Genomic DNA, 24,492 nt, shown 5'->3' with positions numbered 1-24,492 from the left:
GATCCGTTATGATAGACTAGCGCTCCCTCTAGTGATCAGACATCTGTACCACGGCGTACTAAATACTTGAGTGGCAAAAAACAAGTGGAATACACTGTAGGCTCCATCCATTTCGATCAAAGTATCTGCTGTAACGTCCTTGACTTCATCTATTCATGATGCAAACCTACACTGAACCCCTTTCTCGATGCCTCACAAAATGTACAAACATCTATAGTCACAGTGGAAAAACTACCCAAAACACATTTGTCAAAGATACCTGCGAAAAAAGGCCCCTGAATGAGGTTGTCGTTCAACATCCGTCTCTTCCGAGAGCTCTCAACCGGACGGCCCCAAAATATGCACACGTAACCATCGAGTGGTAAGGAGTGAAAGGACAGAGGGGCCCAGTGAAGGGCCGCTGGATCACCCTCTCTCTGAAGAAGGCTTCCAGTTAAAACAAGCAAAGTGTGCGGACTGTTTTGTGTTTTCAAGAGCCATAACGATTCTGCAAATAATTTAATCGGTTAAATGTATGATACAAACAAACTTAGTTTCTTTCTGCAAGTTAAAACTCAGCATGACTCACATGTAAACTGACCGACTGACCAAGGCCGACGCCTACACCAGCAGTACGCTGTCGTCATGCTGAGGTTGTGCTAAAGTCCCGTAAGGTATAAAAAGACAATAACGTTCAGTTAATAGCCTAGAAGAAATTAGGCAAGTTTCATTGGGAAGCTCCAGCAAAACCACAATTATCAAACGCACGCTGTGAGACAAATTAAGAGCGTTCCAGTCGTGCTGCCCCCTAGCGGACGGGAGGCTGCAGTGTGGCGCTCAGGCCCAGGTACTCCAGGTTTTCCGCCGCTGGGAGAAACAGGCTCCGACCGGTGGACGTCATCTGACCGGCGGCAAACTTGTCTTGTGGCACGAAGTCAGCCTGGTAGTCCGGGTTGTCCAAGCTGTCGTTAGGATGGCGGGGGAGGGAGCTCTGCGCCGTGTTCAGATACTCGGGGCCCTCGGGGAGAGAGTCGGGGAGCTTGGGTTCCTCTGTCAGAGAGGGGAGCTCCAGTGCGGCAGGGAACGCTGCAGCGCCCCAACCCAGGCTCAGGTCCTCGTAGTTGGGGTTCAGAACCTCCGACAGCCTGCTGCTGAGGCTGGTTCCACCATGACTCTGGTTCATGTACTCTGGGGAGGAGGAAGGACAATTATAAAAATCTTCAAAAACATTTCTTGTCATAATAAAAATAATAATAACTTGTAATTATTTCATTGATAATTGATTTATTGATTTTATGATGATGATGATGATGATGATGATGATGATGATGATGATGTTAAGCTATCGCAGGTTTCAAGCTGTGGCTCCAATCTTGCACAAAGGCACACACATACACACACACACACACACACACACACACACACACACACACACACACACACACACACACACACACACACACACACAAGCAAAACCACACGCACAGCGAGCCCTGCAGTGTGTACCTGGACCAGAAAAGAAGTCCTCCTTATTCAGTGCTGTTTGCGTCGGGTCTGTGATGTAACGCAAAACTATGCTGTTACCCCTGACTGGATGACCATTCTACAGAGAAAGAGAGAGAGAGAGAGAGAGAGAGAAAGATAGAAAGAGAGAGAAAGAGAGAGAGAGAGAGAGAGAGAGCATGTAAAGAAGATGTTCACTGTCTGTTTGATGACTGCATGAGTAGGTGGGTTTCAAGTACATATACTGTTTTGAATCTGTGTGTGTGTGTGTGTGTGTGTGTGTGTGTGTGTGTGTGTGTGTGTGTGTGTGTGTGTGTGTGTGTGTGTGTGTGTATGTGTGTGTACCGTGCCGCTGCAGTGTAGATCCAGTGCTTTGCATGGCTGAAGGTATTCGTCAGCGTCCACCATGTCGTCCATATCCTCGGAGCTCAAAAGGCGAGAATACAAACGAGAGTCTGTCGGACCGGGCAGGTTCATGCGCTTATCCCCCTGCAACACAAACACACGCACACACACACACACAAACACACACACACACACATACACACACACCACACACACACACGCACATGCACACACACACACACACACACCAGTAGAGATAAAACAATGAATTTTGTCACTCTCTAAGGCAAGCAACACAAACACACACACACACACACACACACACACACACACACACACACACACACACACACACACACACACACACACACACACACACAGTGTGCACGCTGTGTGTACCTGTATGACCAGGTATCTGGAAGGGTCTCTCGCCATCTTGGAGAATTCTGATATGAGCTCCCTGAACCTGGGACGACTGGATGCATCAATCATCCAACCTGCAGACGGACAGAGAAGAGAGAGGTCGGAGGGATACAGTGAGAGAAAAAAATAAAAAAATTATATATATATAAATAAATATATATATATATATATATATATATATATATATATATATATATATATATATATATATATATATATATATATATTTATATATGTATATATATATATAAAATAAGAAATATAAAAACACAACTTTTTTCTTTTATTCTGATTCCTTACAGGTATCTTGTGCTTGTATCTCGTTAAATTCAAAAATAGGCGGCTCAGGCACTTAAGTTGGAGGTGCTCCAGTGGTCGATGCTTTGTTTGTTTCTAGTCTCTCATGTAAGTCGCTTTGGACAAAAGCGTCTGATCAATGAATAAATGTAAATACGAATATCGTGGAGGTTAGATTGACATTGTTGAGAGCCATAATTGAGAGGGAGATGCACTCACCCATTCATTCATTCACTGCTTTGATCTTATTCTATCACAGATCTCTTTCTCTCTCTCTGTCTCCCCCCCACCCTTTCTCCCTGATTTCTCCACCCACTCAAGGTGGGAAGGACAAAGGATTTTGCTTCCATTCTCATAATTCAATTTATGGACTCACTCACTCATTTTCCTGTGTCTGCTCCATACACAGGAAATGGAACCCCTGACCTAAATCTCTCTCTCTCTCTCTCTCTCTCTCTCTCTCTCTCTCTCTCTCTCTCTCACTCTCTCTCTCTCTCTCTCTCTCTCTCCGTACATTTGACCATGATCATGTAGACGTCGATGGTGCAGATGGGCGGCTGGGGCAGTCGGTCTCCTCTCTCCAGCATGGAGGCGATCTCGCTGGCCGGGATTCCCTCGTAGGGTTTGGAGCCAAACGTCATCAGCTCCCACACCGTCACAGCTGCAAGAGGGAGGAGGAGGAGGAGGAGGAGGAGAAGAGAAGAAGAACCAATTAAATAAACTGATCCCCTCTCGTCGGGCCACCCAGCGCTTACGAGCCGTTTGGACCCACGTTGGGAAGCTGACTCACCATAGCTCCAGACGTCACTCTGGTGGGTGTAGGTCCACTGGAGGATGGACTCCAGCGCCATCCACTTAATAGGAACCTGCGGGAGGAAGAGATGAAAAACCTGGTCCAGCAGAGCATCTTCTAGATAGGTTGAATTGACCCCTTTTTCACTATAGAAATCCATCACAATTATAAACTCATTAACTAGAGTAATATTTACAATCAGGGCTTTAAAATTGTAGAAATAGATAATGTAAGAATGTTTTCATATGACTTTCAGGGTAGCAACTGGCTCAGCGAATTTATTCACTGGACTGGTAAACGCGCTGGAACCTGTGTGGCTCACGCTCCCTCCCCGTCTCACTGGCTCTCTATTCGCCCGTCGCTCCGTCACACACCTTGCCCCCCTCCGCGTGGTATTCTTTTTCGTCCGAGGTGAGGAGTCGAGCGAGGCCGAAGTCCGTGATCTTGACGTGCTGCGGCGTTTTCACCAGGACATTCCGCGCGGCGAGGTCGCGGTGCACGAGGTGGCGCTCTTCCAGGTAGTTCATCCCCTGCACAGGGTACACCGTTAAAACAACAAAATAATAAAACAAACAAAAGAATATATATGAAAGCATTGCTATTTAAACCACTCCCGAGGTATCTCAGCAAAGATTGCTTATTACGTTTTATATAAAACACATACATAGCACAAAAATATTATTAAATACTACATTAAACCAAATTGGATAATAGGTGCACACACACACACCAGGATACTTAAGACACATAAACAAAGATGTACGGACATAAAAGGCTGTTCGGGGAATAGGCAAAATAATTGTTTATTGTTTAAATAATAAGGTTTCTTTGATTCATTTATTGCACTGCACTGTATCTTTTATGCATTTTATGCATTCTATTTTTAACTATATGCATTCTATGTCCTTTTATAATGTGTTTCTTTGCACTTTGTCTTAATGCTTTTGATGTTTTATGTAAAGCAAATTTAATCGCCTTGTTGTTGAAATGCGCTACATAAATATACTCTCCTCGCCTTTTTCAACAGTACATTACTTCATATCCTGGATAAATAATGAGTTGTAGTTGCAAATTAGACCCTGAAGAGCGTAAGTAAGCCTATTCAAACAAACTCCCAACGAAAAAACTAAACGCACACGCACACGCACACTCTCTCACACACACACACACACACACACACACACACACACACACACACACACACACACACACACACACACACACACACACACACACACACACACACACACACACACACACACGCAAAACCACACACACAGCAAGCCCTGCTGTATGTTAGCTAATAGACCACTGAAGGCTTTGCATGTGATCCTGGTAAGACCGCTGCCTGAAGCAGGGATCGACCCAAGGCTGGGAACAAGAGTTGAGAGGCAGTGACGGGGGGGAAGCGAGACAGACAGACAGAGAGACAGACAGACGGTTGGAGATATACGGCACGGAACGGAAGCCTGCTCTCAGGGCGTCCGGATACCCGGCGTGCGTAGAAGACGCTGTCGTGTTACCTTGGCGATCTGGACGCACCAGTTGAGCAGCCACTGGGAGCCGATCTGCTCCCTGTTGGTGCGGACGTAGTCCAGCAGGCAGCCGCACGGCATCAGCTGTGTCACCAGCTGCACCGAGGACGTCAGGCAGATCCCCAACAGGCGGCACACGTGAGGGTGGTCCACACTGGCCATCACGTAGGCTTCCTGCAGGACACACACGTAGAGAAAACACAAACACACATGCACGCACGCACCCACACGCACGCACGCACGCACGCACGCACGCACGCACACACACACACACACACACACACACACACACACACACACACACATTTCATTTGGTTCAGATAATTTAAGGCAAGTGCAAAGTATTAATAATAATAAGAATATTTATCTGTTGTGTGAAGACTGCTCCACCCATAGTGGACTAACAATGGTGAAGGCCATTCTGGAGGGTGCTCCTAATCTCAACTGTCAAATTAAAACACTATACCGTCGACAAAAACACCCACGATACACCTCAAAACAAAGGATTCTACAGTAGGAACAGGTGGGAATGGTTTTGAAAACAGTTTTGTTTGATTTCGATGTAGTGACTGTGGAACAATTCCTAATTGGGGGGGGCAAAGTCAGACAGATACAGACAGACAGACAGACAGACAGACAGAGTCTTACATCCAGGATTTCTTTGTTTGCTTTTGGAGACGTTGCTTCTCTGAGAACCTTTATGGCCACTGGGATCTTCACATTCTCTCCTTCTGGAATCCATAGACCCTGCAACACACACACACACGCATGCACACACACACACACACACACACACACATACACAAACACACTTAAATAACTAGTAGTATCTTGACATCTCCACACTTTCGTTAAACACTGGAATATAAGTTACCATATTCCATAAGTGACCATAAAAGGTACCAGAAAACCTGAGAGATCCCTGAGGTTGTAACCAGGAGGTGACCAGGACTACCTTAAGGAAGACTACCTTGAAAGAACCACGCCTAACCGGAAGGAAAGCAGTTCTCCCTTCAAGTGACCGGGCCCACCTTGAAGACAGTCCCGAAGGCTCCAGAACCAAGAACTTGGACCTTCTTGAACTCCGTCTCCTTCAGTATCCTCAGTAAGGCCTGGTTAGGAGCCTCACCACTGGGAGTCAGTGGTTCAACCAACTAACGCACGCGCACACGCGCGCGCACACACACACGCGCGCGCACACACACACACACCCACACACACACACACACACAGACACACACACACACACACACACACACACACACAGGGAAACGGGATTATGTCAACTTAATACAGCACTGTGTGTGCTTGTGTCTTTGTGTGTATGTTTGTATAAGTGTGCGTCTGCCCTGTGTGTGTGCGTGTGTCCTCTTTATCTAACCTCTCTCTCTTGCAACAGGCGGCGCAAAGTCCTCTTCCTCTTGATGTGTCGTCGGCGTAGCAACACAAAGACAGACAGCCATACGATGACAGCCACCAGGAGTCCGCCCACGACGGCCAAGGCCGTCATGGAGTGAGTGGTGGCCCTGCAGGGACATACAGAACCGGGTTCATTCCCAGGGAAGACACAATACATCACATCAGACGGGGTAAAGTAGAATACTGCTCCTCGATGGTAATTAGAGAGGAGTAGTAGGAGTATTAGTATTAGTTTTAGTACTAGTCAGCGCACACATTTAGCCCTTCATTACCACTCATGATGATCTCTATTTTCGAGTTTTGGGAACCTTAAAATGATCTCCTGGTCTCACTGAGAATTACGGAAACATACATTTTTCGTCAAAGTGACTTGATTTTGTCATATTTCGCATTTTTTATTCCATTTGAAAGGATGGAAGTGCCATTGCTTTAATGTTGCCATTACATAACAATAAAAAAAGTGTCACAATTGACTTGTATTACGCAGAATAAGGCAAAACAAGTTGAATTGTATGCCACATTTTATAAACAAGGGTAATTCAAAGTGCTTTATATAATACAAATACATATAAAAGCAAAGAAGAATTAAAACACAGAAATAATAAGCCAAGAACAGAAAAAAGTGATAACATCACAGATATCGGAATAGATTGAAGTCGTATTTAAAACAGGCCTACATGGGTGTTAATAAGTAAATAGAGAGCGGTATCTGTTAAGAATAAAAAACTAAGCAACACCCCTAGGGCTCTAAATGGTCATATAACCCCAGAGAATGAGTACAGTAGGAACTGCTAGGAGAACAGATAAAGTAAGACATTATTCAAACCTTTGACACCCAGCGAGTCCAGGGCCCGTGCACCTAGACGGAGAAGAGAGATTAAATAACACTCAATATACACCCTGTGGCAGCAAGTTTATGATGATCCTTCTGTATAAACAATAAACAAAGATGAATAAATAAAGACAACTAATATCATTTGGTTTCATGCCGATGTCAGGCAAATCTAATGTCAAATTATGAATCTAGGTTTATTGATCAAATATGTTGCAAAATATCAAATCACTTAAATATAAACTCATATTTATTTTTTATGGTTTCCTTTTCATGCATAAACAATCACTACATGTTCGTTGGAGGTGTCCATTTACTATTCTAAAGCATATTAATTTGTTTTGTTATGTTGTCACAAAATTATTTGAGAGTGCATGTGTGCAATGCATGTGTGTGTATATGTTTATATAGGTGTGTGTGTGCGTGTGTGTGTGTGTCTGTGTGTGTGTCTGTGTGTTTGTGCGAGTGCGTGCGTGCGTGCGTGTGTTTGTGTTTAACTGGTTTCCTACCCCTGGGTACAGCTGCGGTGGCAGGGCTGGCACCGGGCCTTCCCGTCCGCGTACTTCCGGATGGGGGTGCCGGCGTCTCCCAGGACCACGCTGAGACAGTGGGACACACAGTTGGGGCCGTCCTTAAAATGCGCACACTGGAAACACCGGTCGGGCCCCTGGGAGTACACGGAGAGAGAGCCCTCGAAATAAATCGAAATGAAAACGGACCAATGGACTGACGGCTGAATGGATTTGCGCGTGCGGCCCTCATCTCCGTACCTGTCCGTGGCAGGTCGGCGTTCCATTCCTCACGAGGCATTCTGGGTGACATTCCAGGCAGGTACGTTCGACTAAAACCTCTCTGGGATCTCTGCAGCGATGACACAGACAAACAAGGCATGAGGATCACGGTGACGCATCGGGGACTATCCCTGCATGAAACCAACGTGTGACAGATAGGTCATTAGTTTCAATCGCAGGTAGTGAACGTGTAGTGGTAATGATTATTTACTTTTCAAAAATTATATTTAGCGCAAATAAACTAACAGATGAGCACTTAATTGTCCTTTCCTGTGTGTGTGTGTGTGTGTGTGTGTGTGTGTGTGTGTGTGTGTGTGTATGTGTGTGTGTGTGTGCGTCTGTGTCTTACCCCTGCAACAAGTTACAGAGTGGCACACAGCGCCCCCTACGGCTGTAATGCAGGCAGGAGAAACACATTTTGGGGCCCGGCCCCCAGCAGCCTTTATCCGTGCACTCCGCATCGCAGGTTTGATTCTGTCTTTCTGGAGATAGGAAGAGGCAGGAAGAGATTGAGAGGAAGATGAAAAAGCAAAGAGGAAATATATCAAATGACAGAGGGAAAAATGGAGAGAACAAGTGAGGAGAGGGTCAGTAATAGCGGATGGGAAAAGAGAGAGAGAACTCAAAACAGGGGTTGTTTTCTAAAAAAATTAAAAAGGAACACAAACTAACACCGGGTGCATACTGCAGGGGTCCGTGAAGGAATTCCAGGGGGTCCGCAGCAAAATTATTATATGATAAATATATATATATTTACTCTACTTTTTGTTTGGATATATATTTTCAATTTTCAAGTGACTTTAATTTTTTATTGTCAGATTTGCCTTTTTTCTCAAGGTTTAAGATAAATATTTGTGTAGCCTGATTTTCTCACTCCACACAATCTACATAACAGTTTATTGTGTGGGGGTTGGGGGCTTAGTCACTGAAAAAAGTTTGGGAACCCCTGGTATTAGTTATGTCACTTTCCAGACGGATGCATGAATACTGACCGCAGGTCTGAGGGTCCGCGTTCTTGTTCACGCTCACGCTCTGTTGTGCCGAGCGGAGCAGAGGCCTCCACTGCTCCGCTTGGGTGTAGCACAGCTGGGAGTTGACGCTCACCACTACCTTCCCAGCGCTGATCTCCCTCAGAGAGCGGAGCCCCAACCAGCGCAGGTGATTGATTTGGTACACCACCAGACTGAAATGTCTGGGAAAGGGTAACACACACACACACACACACACACACACACACACACACACACACACACACACACACACACACACACACACACACAACAAAACTTTTCAAACCCGTACATTTTTTGGTTGAGGGGATGGTGGGATCTTATCTTATCTTGACCAATCAAGTCTGTTTCTTACAGGTGAGTGGTTCTTCCTCTGATGATCTCCAGGTTCTCAAAGACAGACAATGAGTCCAGGTTCTCAGGCCAGTACTGGACCATCAGGTACCCTGGCGACGCACCCACGCACGGAACACACAACGCACGCACACACACACACACACACACACACACACACACACACACACACACACACACACACACACACACACGAATGCACACCACACAGCAAGCACATACACACACACGTCGTCAGAAAAAAATGATGATTTCAAAGGATTTTCTCGATACTCCATTGTTTAAGCTACTGATTTCAACTGGATCACAATTCTTCCTGGTTTAATTGAGGCGGTGCGGTTGTGTATTTACCATGTTTGTTGATGGATTGATAGCCTGATTGGTCTAGAATACAGTTCTTGTGATGTCAGGAGTGACTGGAAGATTTGACCCACCGGTGATTTCCTTGACTGTCCTGAAGTATTCCAGTTTGGCAGGATCCATGGATGGGATATTATAGAATTGGTCACTGAGAACAGACGATAAGAAGCTAATTATTGCCGGTGACATGTGTATTGTATAAGACACTGTATTGTAATGTCAAACTATGATACTATGATCACCGATCTTTAACAGTCAGCCTGATTATACTGGATACTAACATACTAATATACTAATACTAACTAAGACTTACTGGCTCTTCTTTCTGTAGACAACACAATAATGACAATAATGAAGAACATTTTTGGGACGGGGGCTGGGCTGTGCAGTGCCTTGGTTTCTCACCCGTGGAAGGAGTTCATGATGAAAGACACGCTGCCGACGATCCTGGTGCAGTTTCTGAACAGTTCGATGTTGGAGGCATTGATGGCCAGGGCGTTGTTCAAAGCGCCGACTCCCAACCCATTACAGTCTGCAGGACACAGGACGGAGACGGCTCAGCGTTCCCTTAAAGCTGTGTATGTGTCTATGCATGTACACGACGTGCCCCTGCACTGCCCTGCAGGTGTACAGCACAAGTATGTGTCAAACACCTCATTCCAAAGCCATGGATGGGAGTTGGTCCTTCCCCTGAGAAGGCTTTCCACTAAATGTTGGAGCGTCGCTGCCGAGATTTTGGTGCCACTCAGCCGCTAATGACGTTGAGCCCAGGTGTGGGGTTATTGGGCCTGGCTCCAAGCTTTCTTTTCAACATGAAAAGAAGGCTAAAATGCGGCTGCGGTTGATGGGGTTGAGTTTGGGCGGGTTTTTTACATTTTTTTTGCATGGGGGCATTGTCATCCTGGGACCGGAATCAGCCCTTGTCCAAAAAGTTGAGTATTGGATGCATCGAATCGTCTAGAAGCGTTCACATTTCCCCTCTTCAGTCCAAACTATTGTGTGTGGTCATTATTCCACTTTCACCAAGCTCTATCAGGACGGAAATCTGATGGACTGACATCCTACGGTGGGCCGAGAATGTTTGTGTGGAGGTTTCACTGCTTGGTTTTATACCTCTGTCACCAGTGGGTGCAGATGAAATTGTCCAATCAACTAATTTAGGAGGGATGTCCACCTATGTCTCTACCTTTTGAACAGAGGCCGGTGCATATCTTGCAGCGCTGAACGCCGTTCTCCTCGACTTCATACATCCCATCGCTGCACGCCCTCACGCATGCCCCGTGGTCCGTGACCACGTAGTTATCTACACAACAAACAGACGCAGACAGATAATACACGGTAAAGTAAAAAATGGTGGGAGTGAAAATAACTGTTTTTAATCCAATATCGTATCAATGCAGCGCTTTAAAATCAAGCAGAGATCTTAAAGGACAACACATCTAATCATCGAATGATCTAATAATCATTAAAAAGAAATCTTGGTCTTATGGCTGTTGCTGCCTCATTCACTGTTGGATGCTGAGACTTGATGTGTATTTTTTCCATCAAGCTTGGACCTTCCCTCACAGATAAGGCCCTCGTGTGAAAGTCTGCTTACGGGGGCAGAACTTGACGCAGTTGGAGCCGAAGGTGTACTTGGCGTCAGGGTTGGTGATCAGCTGCTGTTTGATGGGATCGTAGAGCATGAGGGGGGGACAGCTGTCCTTACACACACCGTCATCATTAAAGACCGTGCAGGCCTGAGAAGGGGGGAGAGAAGAGATTAAGTGGAGGATAAAAATAGGGAGTGTGAAAGATGAACGTTAGAAAAGTTAAGTTGAACAGAAACACAGTTAACAGTCAGAGAGGGGAATGTTAAAACATGTTAATTTTCATTACTAATATACAATTTTATTTTATATTATTATATATTTTATTACTTTATTTTATTAACTTGTTTATTGTAATTATTTTTAGGCTTAATTTTCATTGATTATCATTTCAATTATATTGATTATCATTTATAAATTGAATGTATATTGCCATTTTTTTCTTTATATTTTTCATCAAACTTTAAGGTTTATTACGTACCGTATTGCCGACTGTTTTCTATTTTTATTCAATCACTATCATTGTTTTGACGTGAGCTGCTGTCACACCGCAATTTCCCTCTGGGGAAAAATAAAGTATCTATCTTCCTAAGCGGACACACACAAGCACACACGCACACACGCACACACACACACACACACACACATACACACTGACCAGACATTGCGTGGCTTTAGGTCCGGTGCAGCCTGCAGCACAGTGCTCGTTGCAACAGTCTCCAGGTTTTGGTCCGAGGCATCGTCTAGAACACTGCTCTGCACACAGCAGCTTGGTGACTGGAGAGACAGAGGGTGGGAGACAACTCAGCTTGTAACTATGAATATTCTGATCAGTTTCTAGGATCTGCCTCCATCATGCATCAAATACATTATTGGAGGGGTGCTCAATCTTGGGGTGGCGACCCCACGTGGGGTCTCTTGATACGCACGTGTTTTTTGTTTTTTTATAAAACAAAATCCTTGAAATCCTAATTTCTATAAAGATTTGTGCAGAGCACCCTCCATGCTGATATCATAAAAGTAGGACACAGTACACAAATTGAAACAGTTTCCTAATATGCAAAGTGTAATATTTGCACTTTGATCAGTAATACAGGTTTGAAAGTACGTAACAAATAGCTTCTTATTTGGCCCCATCTGTTTCTTATAGGCCTAGTGGTATTGGCTCCAAAATAATAATAATAATAATAATAATAGTAATAATAAAAATAATAATAATAATAACAACAATAATAATAATAATAATAATAATAATAACAATAATAACTGATATTAATATCAATATCAATGGAAATATTAATATTAATATTAATGTCACTATTAATATTAATATTAATATTAATTTACCATGAAGTATACCGCATTACTTTTTAAAATAACATTCCCCAACACTGCATTAGTGCACCTTGTTCTCCATATGTATTTCATGCACCCTGCATTGTTTGGAAAAGTACAGTCCTCAGCCAATTCCTCCACTGAATTATTTACTTCTTGGATTCCAAAAAACGGACCACGTTGGGGAAAAAAATCAAGCGTTGTCCAGCGTTCTTGTTTCACTAACGATAATCTAACTAACTATTATCTCACGCCCAGAGTTTCAGTTCCAAATTTTCACGCAAATATATTGTTCTTATTCTTAAGAAGCTTCGATTTGCAGAGACAGAGAAACTACTTTTACACAGAGATCCTGCAATGCTGTTGGAAAGAAAATCCGTCTCTGACAGTTTTGCTCTTTTGCACTAAACCAAACAAAGGTGGCATAATGCCGCCCCCCTGTGTGATTTCAGATGGATGCCGGCTTTCCAGCATAATGCCGTGATCACAGTGGCGTGAGGAGGAGGAGGAATATAATACGATTGCTATGCACAGGTGCTATGCGTACCGTATCTGCAACAGTCATCTAACGCCCATTCTGCCCATTGCCCCCCCAGTTCTAAATTTGAGCATTAAAATTTTGAATATATTTCAATATAAAAAAATTTGAATGGGATTATAGAGGAATAACTGCAGCCCTAACAGGTTTTAACGTTGCTCTTGACATGGTACAGTTCCCAAATGGAGTTTGTTTATTTCCCTGCTACAAAAAACCTGGTCATCAAAACGTCAAACCCCTGTCCCGGCATGCCGACTGTGCCTTTAGCACAAACAGCGTTTTCACCCTGTTAAGCCTCTGTGACTCCCTCCGCCGCCCGCGCAGAGGTGGATCAACAATGCCCCGTGTTCGTACCTTTTACACAGAGTGGCGAGGCAGAATAAAGGCCCAACATTCCAGCCTTGAACAGGCTGTGTAAAGGGGCTAGAGACACAGGGACAAGCATACTGGACCGGTGAGATATGATATATTGTGGCCTAAAGTTTCACGGTAAACAATGATATACAAGCTGATTTATTTGATTGACACCTTTCCCGTTGCCAGGAGAAATGTCGGAAAAGGGCGTGTCATGGTGCCAGTGTGATTGGGAACAAAACAGTAGAGGAGACAGCGACATAAGCAAACAACGACATAAGACTGTAAAACTTGAAAACAAGTATTTTGAACCGTTCAAAATTATCGGGAGTGTGGAGGTTCTCAGCTGTGCTCTCCACAGTGCGATCCCCACACTCACAACATTTCACAGTTCCCCATGCAGAAAAACGTCAATGACTTCTGAATTTGGATTCTAAATGGGATATGAAATGATGGAATGACACATGGATATCCCTGTCTATTTATGCGCTAGCGTCCGGAATTTCAACGCACGTCGCATAGTGCAGGTAAAGGGGCCAAAATGAGCGGGTCGACCCCGGTGTCCTGTTCACATCAGAGGTGATCTGAGGTGGAGCCGATTAAAACCCGGGTCTATTGGAGGGTCATGTGACCCAGGTTTTTCCTTTCCCAATGGTGACAAATGCCAATTGTGCAGTGGTTAAGGGTATAAGAAATAAATCTGATGAAGAAGAAATTACAGTATAAGCCTTTGTTGAACTTCAAATTCATGCATGAATTTGAATTGATCTTCAACAGTTGTAATTTGTTTCTATTCAAACGTTGCTGAATTATTGTAACCGTATTGAACCGTGAATTCTGTACTGTACCAAGTACAAAGTACAGAGAGTACTATGTATTTGTAGAACACAGAATGTGTTTATAGAAGCTCAATGTGTGTGAAGGGGGTTTACATGTCTGGCAGTGTTCTGGTCCCGCTGCCCAACAGGATCCATTCAGGCAACCTGGATCACACTGCAGACCTGGAAACACACACACACGCACGCACGCACGCACGCACGCACGCACGCACGCACACACACACACACACACAAACCGGAAAACACAAATAGAGTACACACATAAGCAAAGGCTCATAAACACACAAACAGGCACTGAATAAGCAGTCACAGAAATCAAACCAAGACTGCAGTTGGGATTCCAGGAGGAGGAAACAGTTTATCTAGATTAGAGTGTCAGATTAAGGCAAGTGAAAAGGGATAAACACATGCTCTGATAATGCCACCCACAGTTGCGTGGATACGTCTCCATCTTGAAGTTCATGCGTGGATTGCTGGTTTTGTCCACGATGTCCCACCAGTGGATGGTTTCAACATTACACAGCAAAGGATTGTGGGCGAACTTCACACCTCCCTTCGCAATCTCTGTGAGGAGAGAAGACAAATATATAGAGACAGTATATATATATATATATATATATATATATATATATATATATATATATACATACACACACCGATCAGCCACAACATTAAAACCACTGACAGCTGAAGTAAATAACATTGATTATCTTGTTACAATGGCAGCAAGTGAACAGTCAGTTCTTGAAGTCGATGTGTTGGAAGCAGGAAAAATGGACAAGCGTAAGGATCCGAGCGACTTTGACAAGTGACAAATTGTGATGGTTAGACGACTGGGTCAGTGTGTGCACGTGTGATGTGTGTACCCGTCATTCTGCTGAGCTGCAGGTGCCTCAGTCCGCTGGTGTAGTTCAGCATGGTGGACGTGCTGTTCTCGTCATAGTTGGACATCACGGTCAAAGCGTACGTGTTTTCATAGAGGGTGTGGCCTCTGATCAGTCTCAGATTGATCAATGGGATGGTATCCACCTCGTTCATGGCGATCAGAACGTAGCCGCCCACTTCCTCGATCGACTGGAGTAAGAAAGAAATATGTACAGTATGTATGTGTGGGTGGGGATGTGGCGGGGAGCTGCAATTATGCTTGTCACGCTCCTGCCAAGAGGTGCTTGTCGTCCATCCCGAAATTTTAATCCCACTCATATAAGTTTAGAACACATACACTCATAGAGCACATAAATCCTACTCCCAACAAGACTCGACCAGACCAGGGTCTGCAGGGCAGAAAAGATGCGAGTGATTCTGGTTCGACTTGCTTGGAGGACTCACACCCCCACACCACGCAATTTTAACAGCAATTGCCAACAGCAGGGTGTGGTTGGCCTGGGGGCGGCCAGGTGGGTCCCCTGCCAGCTGGGCTCTAGTCCTGGCGGCTTGCACCTGGTGGCTTATTGTGTGCTGCCTACCGGGGCCCGTGGGAGGCCGCTTGGTGTCGTGGGTGCGGGTTGGGATGCGGGGGGGGCGGTTGTCAGCCTTTGGTACCGCTGCGCGGCTTCTCTGCGGCGGGTGCCCCGAGTGCTGGGGATGGTGGAGGGCCCACATATCTGGCGGCCTGCAGGTGTCGGGGGGGGACACCCGGCTATGTGGGTGGGCGCTCGGGGCTCGTGACTGGATGGGGCATCTGGCCAGCTGTGGTTGGGCGGGCCTTACCCTTGTGCGGGTGGCTGTGAGGGCCCCACTGGCTTGCCTGCAGGCGGTTCGGGCGGGGTGTCAGTCTGTTAGCGCGGGACCTGGCTCTGGGCCTGCAATCTGTGCCTGGCGTCTGTGCCTGGTTCTGCGCCTGCGACTGCCTCTTGTGCCTGCACATGGGTTGTATGTGTGCGCCTCAGGGGTGCAGGGTCTCCTCGCGCTCTCCGGGACTGGGTTATGCTCCTTGGGGTTGAGCGTGGGAGTGTTGTTCCGCAGACGTCCGGCTTCTCTGGGAGCTGGAGTTATTGCAGCAGTTCTTGATGATTTAAGAATTAATAAAGAGTTGCTTTGCAGGTTGAGAAGTTGAACTCCACTTGCAGACTAACTCTGTTCTAGATGCAAGAGCATACAAATACTCTGTGTTGTATGTCAAAAAAAAAAAAAACATGGTCAAAGAAAGAGAGAATAACAGGAGACGAGGGGAGATGGGAGAAGAGAAGAGGAGAGAAGAGAAGAGAAGAGAAGAGAAGAGAAGAGAAGAGAAGAGGAGAGAAGATAAGAGAAGACGAGAGAAGAGAGGAAGAGAGGGGAAAAGGGAAGAGAAGAGAAGAGAGGAGAGGAGGAGAGGGGAGAAGGGCAGAGAAGAGAAGAGAAGTGAACAGAAGAGAAGATAAGAGAAGAGAAGAGAAGAGAAGAGAAGAGAAGAGAAGAGAAGAGAAGAGAAGAGAGGAGGAGAGGAGAGGAGGAGAGGAGGAGAGAGGAGGAGAGAGGACAGCGCACCTGGAGGAAGCTCAGGTCGTGGTGGGCCTGGATGTGGGTGATCTCCAGGTGGTCCAGGATCACCGTGCAGTTGGTGTAGATCTTCACCAGGTTGTCATAGTGATCGTCATACGAGCCCAGCAGCGTCAGCTCGTTTTTGATGCCCTTACACACTGAAAGAAGAAAGAAATGCAAATGGAAAATCTGACATGTGATGATGTGTGCTTCCTGCACACTCCAAAATGACCCATTCATCCCGCAAGTGCGTCAAGTTTATTTCTGCTATTTTGGGTGTTTGATGCATGTCAAACTCACATGATGACTAAAAAATAACTCAAATAAAAGAGGTGTTTAAACAGTTTATCAATTGTGTTTATACAATTTTTTGGCAGGATCTTTTGGGAACCTCCCTCTTCCAGTCCACCAGCAAATTCACGTTGGTTAAGGAAGTAGCAATATCATCAATGATCTGTGACGTTATTAGGTTAGAATTGTGCACCCTAACATAGTATGATGGGATACGCTTCACTGGAGAGAACATTGTACTGACATTTTGTGATGTCAACACACACACACTGTGCCAAAATATTAAAACCTTCAGAGATAATAAGGTCAAGGGTGGGGCTTTAATTATAAGAAGCCCCGGTAACATGTGAAAATTCAAAGATCTCAAAGATAATGATCGACAGACAGATAGACAGACAGACAGACAGACAGACAGACAGACAGACAGATAAAAAGATAAATAAATAGACAGACAGACAGACAGACAGATAGATAGATAGATAGATAGATAGATAGATAGATAGATAGACAGATAGATAGATAGATAGATAGATAGATAGATAGATAGATAGATAGATAGATAGATAGATAGATAGATAGATAGATAGATAGATAGATAGATAGATAGATAGATAGATAGATCTGCTGTTTTGGTTGGATTCCTATTGGATGGAGCCCCTGCTGTGATGACACCAGCAGTGTTGGCTGTGTTGTCATGACAACCTTGTAGGTTGTGGGCTCATAGGGAGAGTTTCACATCTGGATGCATAGATGTTATTTATTTATTCGAGGGTCGACATCCTTCTCTCTCTGTTTTTATTATCTCTTAACTGGATTGTAACAACTGCAGCATGCACGCAAGCAAGAACATCAACAACACACACACACACACACACACACACACACAAAAACACACACACACACACGGTCACTGCCGCAATAATAAAAACACTTTTCATGTGGGACTTGTGTCATCTCTTCATCTTAACCCACAGATTTATCTCTTCCTCCCCCCTCCCGCCCCCTCCCTCTCTCCATTCAGACAGGGACCAGGATCCCAGAACACGCTAAACTGGTTTCCAGCCCAAGGTTCATGCCGGCGAGGGAGACGACATCTGAACCACACAGGATGAAAGAGGGCAACCTCAAAAATAACCACTCTGACCCCCACATATAACTCCCTCTAGTTTTCTCTTTCCTTCCTCTTGACTCCCTTCCTCTCTTCGTCCGTGTCAGGCTGTCCACACTGCCCCAACACTCCTCTCTCTCTATCTACCACATTTATACTTTCCTCATCCCTCTATCCTCTTTTACTCTCTTCCTGTAGCTCTTTCCCTCCCACCATAACTCTATCCTTCTATCTGTCTATCTACCTAGAAGTGTGTGTGTGTGTGTGTGTGTGTGTGTGTGTGTGTGTGAGAATCTCTGTCTAAATCTGTACATACTATAGATTATGTACTTTCTGATTACGCATGTACAGTACACACACACACACACACACACGCGCTCGCACACACACACACACACACACACACACACACGCACACACACATACACTAAACAGAACAGAATTGGAGGGGAGGATGGACGCAGTATAGAGGGAGCAGCTGGGGGTAAAAGCACAATAAAAGCAGGGTGGAGGGCTCTCTATGAGCCTCCACTCAACAAAAGGTCAGGTGACCTCCACTAGCGAATATGACATGCTGCTCTTACTGTCAATGCTTTTATTTGTGTAATCAATCCAGAAGCAGAGAAGCAGAAAACTAGAATACAGAATGGTGTAAATAAAGAGTGTGCCCTGTTGTTTGCTGCTCTGGTGAGAGCCAGGGTGTGGGTTGATTTTAGGTTTTACAAACTACTGAGTGAGGTGCAGGATTTCAAACAACAGTGGTGCCACGGGGACACCATTTGCTCTGTTTTTAATGCCGGGATCCGACTACACAATATTTTCGTCTTTTATTGTCTCATCATTTATTGATCATGGTCAATCGATTCTCGCCGTGTCTTGGTCAGGAGACTGGCAACACCACAAATATGACCCGACCAATCATCGTTGCTTGAGTTCATAGGTCATGGGGGGGGCGGGGGGGGTCAAGAAACTGTTAACAAACATGGCGAGAGAAGCGCTAGGTATGATGCTTGGTGTGATTCCACCTCCCTATGCCTCCCGCCCTGAGCACATGGCTCATTATTATGAATTTTTCTGACTATTGGGGTTACGTAATACTTCGATTCGATTCAACTAATTGTCATTGCAAGTACAAGTACTGCGTCAACGAAATGCATTTCTCTGCATTTTACTCATCCTCTTACCCCCAGTACCTAGGAGCAGTGGGCTGCCATATAGCGGCGCCCGGGGAGTAATTATTCCAGTCTTGCTCAAGGACACAAGGACATCAGCATGCTACCAGGAGGAGCCGGGAATCAAACCGGCAGTCTTCCGATTACTAGATGACCCGCTCTACCTCCTGAGCCACTGTGGGCCCGACGCTGGAAATTTGTCGGCCACGAAAAAATCATGTAAAAATCGGGCTGAATTTGTGTAGTCTGACCCCTGCATTTGACGGAAATGTGACCTTTTGTAACTGTGTTTGGTTGATACACTGTAAATGGGTGTTTTTTCCCCTTTTTCTCATGTGGTTTAGAATTTTATAGTAATAATAGTTTTTAGTAATGATGATTGTATTATGATTGCTATATCATTATCACTAATATGTATTAATTTATTTATTGCTTTGTCCATTTAATTGTCTTCCGGTTTTTTGTGCTTGGACCGTATACCTAGTATATCGTAAGTACTAAATAAATAAATAAAGGATTTTAAAAACGTTCTCTCTCTCTCTCTCTCTCTCTCTCTCTCTCTCTCGCTCTCTCTCTGTCTTTCTCTCTTACACACAAACATAAACTGTGTCAGTGTTTGCTTTAGAACAGGTTTGTTCTGATCAGTCATTGTGTATCTCGGGCAGCTTTTACCTTTCGTCTTGCGGCCTAAGCCATTCCAGGTGTGTGTGTGTGTGTGTGTGTGTCTGTGTGTGTGTCTGTGTGTGTGTGTGTGTGTGTGTGTGGGGGTGGGTGGGGGCGGGGGAGTCCACACTAAAGGTTTTATTTTATTAAGTTCTTCATTGACACGAATCATCTCATTGTCTCACTTCCTTCCTTCCTTAAACGGAGACATAACTTCTATTTTTTGGAAATGGGTATATGATAATATTGTACGATTTTTACAAACACTTTTAAAAGCTCTTTTAAGGTGAGTTCCCCCTTTTCGAAAAGGAGATTTATCTTTTTTTAGGCTTAGAGGTTTGCCCCATTGCACTGCATTCAGGCGCAGTGAGAAGATGCAGCAGAGTGGTAAGTTCCTTCGTCGTACAGTATTCAGTGATGGCTGTTCTATGAACAATCAAATGATGGGAAAAAATAAGACTTTGAATGAAAATAACATATGTATCCTTTAACGATTATTAACATCATATGACTTCCCTGTGGTTCATATGCTGTGTAAATACATCTGCTGATGCCTCTGGACACATCATCAGTTATGTTCCTGGAATCATTGGGTGTTTCGGGTCTTTCAACATCATACACCCTCATCCAGGTGACCCAGCCGGGGCTGATCAGACCCCGTTTGTGTCCAGATGGCTGACTAGCTACCATGTCTCCACTGTTCTCCTCTCTTGAGCCACAGCCATCTTGAGGCCCTCTCTGCCGCTTCGGTGGTACTGTGGATGGCTCTCCTCTTTCTCTCTCCCTTGATGCCTAAACTGCTGAAGGCTCTGGCCAAAGAACAAGCGGCGAAACCTCTGCACCCTACCTCCACTGGGAGGCACCTCGCTCTCCATCCAGCCTGCTGACAGTCGCTGACCAGTCCCGTGTATTTGGAGAGCTTCCTCTCAAAGGCTTCTTCCAGACGGTCTTCCCATGGGACTGTCTGCTCCAGCAGCACAGCCTGCTTGGTGGTCTCAGACACGAGAACGATGTCTGGTCGCAGAGTGGTAACAGCAATGTGGCTGGGGAACGTCAGCTGCCGCTCGAGGTCCTGCCTGTCTCTTGCGGAGGTCAGGATGCCTGCAGGTGTTCTTCTGGCAGGGATTGCCTGCTCCCCAGCTCTGACAAAGGCGATGGTTTTCTTGGAGGGACGGAACTGCTTTGCCCACTCAAGTCCAGTGCTGATGGCTTCAGCGATGGTCTTAAGGACTTGGTCATGCCTCCAGCCGTACCGTCCTTCTCCAAGTGCCGTAGTGCAGCAGCTGAGGATGTGCTCTAGGGTTCCTTGCTTGGAACACAATGGGCATGCTGGTGTCTCTGCTCCCATGTGTGCAGGTTAGACGGGCTTGGAAGCACATCATAAACTGCCTGGATGAGGAAGTCCAGGTCACCTTCCTCTCAACCGCGTTCTCCCGTCCTGTCCATGCTCCCTGTTTTTCATCCCCACAGCCTTGCAAGATCTTGTCTCCTCCACTGCTGCTCTCACCTCCTCTTGTACAAGGTGCCACCTCTCCTTCCCTCTGGTGTTCAATTGAGGAGTTGGAAAGAATCCTAGCCCTGCACGGCCTCGTGTGACCACTCCCACAAGGCTCCTGTGACGCAGCCTTGCTTCTGCCTCTTGGACAGCGTCCTCCGCCCTCCACTTCCTGCCAGTCCTCACTTGGATTCCAGCTTTGGCCACCTTCGGATCGCTTGAGACCCTGTACTGCACCACTTCTCTAGCTCTCGTCACCTTGAATTCCTCCTCCAAGGATTTGAAGGGCAGCTGCAGCTTGTTGTTGCGTCCATAGAGTGCGATGCTGCTCAGGCTCCTTGGTAGTCCAAGCCATCTCCGGAGGTGGTTGATGACCTTCCTCTCTAAGGAAGCTTGATCCAGGTCATCCATGAATGCCCTGATGGGTGGCTGTCGCTGTCCAGAATTCATCCGGGGCCCTCTGCACTCTGGCTCAGCTGACTTGGTGAGCATATTCATGGCTAAGGAGAACAGTGTCACAGAGAGAGTGCACCCAGCGATGATGCCACTCTCCACCTTGTGCCAACTAGATGTAGTTGCTCCTGAAGAGACCCTCATCCTGAATTTGTTGTAGTAATCAGCGATGAGGTCTCTACACCTGCCGGGGACATGATGTTTCAACAGGGTGAGCTGGACTAGCTTATGTGGAATGGAGCCGAGTGCGTTTGCCCGGGCAAGCCATAACACTGACAGGTTAACCTTTGTTCTCTCTGGCTTCCCGAATTAGCTGTGTCACCACACCAGTATGTTCCACACAGCCCGGCATTCCTGAAATGCCGCCCCCCGGACTGATGTGTTGATGTAGGTGTTCTTAGTCAGATAGGTGCACAGCCACTTGGAAATCGCACGGAAGATGATCTTCGTCTCAACACACAGCAGGGAGATGATACGGAACTGGTCTATCTGGGTGGAGTTTTCCTCCTTCGGGATTCACACCCCTTCAGCCACTCGCCATTGATCTGGGATCTTCCCTTTTCTCCAGAGGACTCGCAGGATTCTCCACATGCGCAGTAGGAGTTTGGGACAGTTCTTGTACACTTTGTACAAAGTGCCACTTGGTCCTGGAGCAGAGCTAGCCCTTGCTTTGAGGACGACCTCTCTGACTTCCTTCAGCTACAGCTCTGACATGTCAAACTGCACTTCCAGTTCAGGGGGATGTATGAGGATGTTGCACTCTCCCAGCTCCTGCTCTCCTATGACTTCCCTCAGTGATTAGATCGTATTTTGCAATCGCTGTTAAGTTCCTGTCCACTCCTACCCCCTGCCAAACGAATTCTTAGCCAGGTCAGGCGTGCCACATGAGTCAACCCAATTTATTTATATATATATATATATATATACACTACACAAAAAAAGTTCGGGATATTTGGCTTTCAGGTGAAATTTATGGAAAATTTCACGCTACAGTGATATTATATCATGAAAGTAGGGCATTTAAGTAGAAGCATGCAATGGTGATTTCCTCATCTCAAACAATTTATTGAAACAAAAGCCAACAACAGTGGTGGGTTTACCACAACAAAAAATGTCAATGTCTCTATAACTTGTCATGTGCCCTTGAGCGTCAATTACAGCTTGACAACGACGTCTCATGCTGTTCACAAGTCGACCTATTGTCTGCTGAGGCCTGGCCCCCCACTCTTCTTGAAGGGCGGCCCTCAGGTCATTGAGGTTCTGGGGTACAGAGTTACGAGCCTCTACACAGCAAATCAACTGTTCCCATAGGTTTTCTATGGGATTCAGGTCTGGAGAAAGTGCAGGCCACTCCATTTGAGGGTACCCCAGTCTCCAGCAGCCGTTCCCTAATGACGCGACCTCGATGAGCTGGAGCATTGTTGTCCATGAAGATGAAATGAGGCCTGTGTTGTTCATGCAGGGGCACATTGACTGAATTAATGATGTTATTCAGGTAGTATGGGCTTGTCACTGTACCATTCGCAAAGGGTAGGGCAGTTCTGTATTGACTAGACACACCTGCCCACACTGTAACATCACCACCACCAAAGGCTCGTCTGGTGACAACAGTGGCTGATGCATAGCGCTCTCCTTGACGTCTCCAACATCGTTGGCGGCCATCATTTCTGCTCAACGTGAATCGACTTTCATCAGAGAACAGCACTGAGGCCACTGGTCCCTCGTCCAGCGTAAATGCTCCCTGGCCTATGCAAGACAATGATGCCTGTGCCTGGTGGTGTGGTCAGGTACCCTTGCAGGTCGTCTAGCACACAGACCACGCTGATGTAAATGGTTTCGAATGGTCTGACGTGACACTTGGATGCTTCTCACCTCCCTTAAATGTGCCTGGAGTTGAGTGGCATTCATCATCCGGTTCTGCAGGGCACTGTTCACAATGAAGCGGTCATCAGTGTGGGATGTGGCCAAAGGACGTCCACTTCTATGCCTTTCTGTGACTCTTCCAGTGTCTCTGTATCTCTGTTGCAACCTGCTGATGACGCTCTGTGACACTCTAAGCTCAGTGGCCACTTCCCTCTGAGAACATCCTGTTTGAAGCCTCACAATAGCGAGGCTTCAAACGTCGTCTGGGACTCATGATGTCAAAATGTGAACAGCATGATGAAGAGGACTGTTTAAATACCAATTCTAATTGAACCAGGAAATGTATTGGTCGATTCATGGATCAAACACAAATCATTGATTTTGTGTACAAATTATATAATAATAAAATTCCAGCCAGATGTCTGTATACAATGTCTTCATAAAACTGACCTAAGATCAAGATGGGGATGGTAGCTCAGGCGGTAGAGCTGGTGGTCTAGTGATCTAAAGGTTGCTGGTTCGATCCCAGGCTCCTCCTGCTAGCATGCTGTAGTGTCCTTGAGCAAGACACTTAACCCCTAATTGCTCCTGATGGCTGCGTCCGTCGGTGTTTGAACAATTGTAAGTCGCTTTGGATAAAAGCGTCTGCTAAATGTAAATGTAAAGATCAGCGTTTAAGGCTCGCCTC

General features: G+C 45.7%; 1 protein-coding gene across 1 annotated transcript in view; it reads right to left on the bottom strand.

Moving 5' to 3' along the window:
- Nucleotides 1–787: 787 nt before the first annotated feature.
- Nucleotides 788–24,492, bottom strand: part of LOC307245024 (melanoma receptor tyrosine-protein kinase) — a gene marked incomplete at its 3' end in the record, with an annotated part of 37,123 nt that continues 13,418 nt past the window's right edge. The window contains exons 2-27 of the mRNA XM_080020434.1: nucleotides 16,766–16,917; nucleotides 15,163–15,370; nucleotides 14,726–14,860; nucleotides 14,390–14,458; nucleotides 11,889–12,007; nucleotides 11,239–11,380; nucleotides 10,828–10,944; nucleotides 10,047–10,173; nucleotides 9,716–9,789; nucleotides 9,283–9,373; nucleotides 8,910–9,109; nucleotides 8,267–8,399; nucleotides 7,897–7,987; nucleotides 7,636–7,793; nucleotides 7,121–7,153; nucleotides 6,257–6,401; nucleotides 5,907–6,029; nucleotides 5,524–5,622; nucleotides 4,864–5,049; nucleotides 3,715–3,870; nucleotides 3,338–3,413; nucleotides 3,062–3,208; nucleotides 2,227–2,324; nucleotides 1,828–1,971; nucleotides 1,486–1,582; nucleotides 788–1,167 (exon numbers count right to left, since the gene is read on the bottom strand). Coding sequence (XP_079876560.1) covers nucleotides 788–1,167; nucleotides 1,486–1,582; nucleotides 1,828–1,971; nucleotides 2,227–2,324; nucleotides 3,062–3,208; nucleotides 3,338–3,413; nucleotides 3,715–3,870; nucleotides 4,864–5,049; nucleotides 5,524–5,622; nucleotides 5,907–6,029; nucleotides 6,257–6,401; nucleotides 7,121–7,153; nucleotides 7,636–7,793; nucleotides 7,897–7,987; nucleotides 8,267–8,399; nucleotides 8,910–9,109; nucleotides 9,283–9,373; nucleotides 9,716–9,789; nucleotides 10,047–10,173; nucleotides 10,828–10,944; nucleotides 11,239–11,380; nucleotides 11,889–12,007; nucleotides 14,390–14,458; nucleotides 14,726–14,860; nucleotides 15,163–15,370; nucleotides 16,766–16,917 — 3,500 coding nt within the window. The remainder of the gene's footprint in view (nucleotides 1,168–1,485; nucleotides 1,583–1,827; nucleotides 1,972–2,226; nucleotides 2,325–3,061; nucleotides 3,209–3,337; nucleotides 3,414–3,714; nucleotides 3,871–4,863; nucleotides 5,050–5,523; nucleotides 5,623–5,906; nucleotides 6,030–6,256; nucleotides 6,402–7,120; nucleotides 7,154–7,635; nucleotides 7,794–7,896; nucleotides 7,988–8,266; nucleotides 8,400–8,909; nucleotides 9,110–9,282; nucleotides 9,374–9,715; nucleotides 9,790–10,046; nucleotides 10,174–10,827; nucleotides 10,945–11,238; nucleotides 11,381–11,888; nucleotides 12,008–14,389; nucleotides 14,459–14,725; nucleotides 14,861–15,162; nucleotides 15,371–16,765; nucleotides 16,918–24,492) is intronic.

This window comes from Zeus faber (genome assembly GCF_960531495.2).
Source record: "Zeus faber genome assembly, chromosome: 19".
Taxonomy (NCBI): Eukaryota; Metazoa; Chordata; class Actinopteri; order Zeiformes; family Zeidae; genus Zeus; species Zeus faber.
Note: the sequence above shows the minus strand (reverse complement) of the source record. Positions and strands in the feature narration are given on the sequence as shown.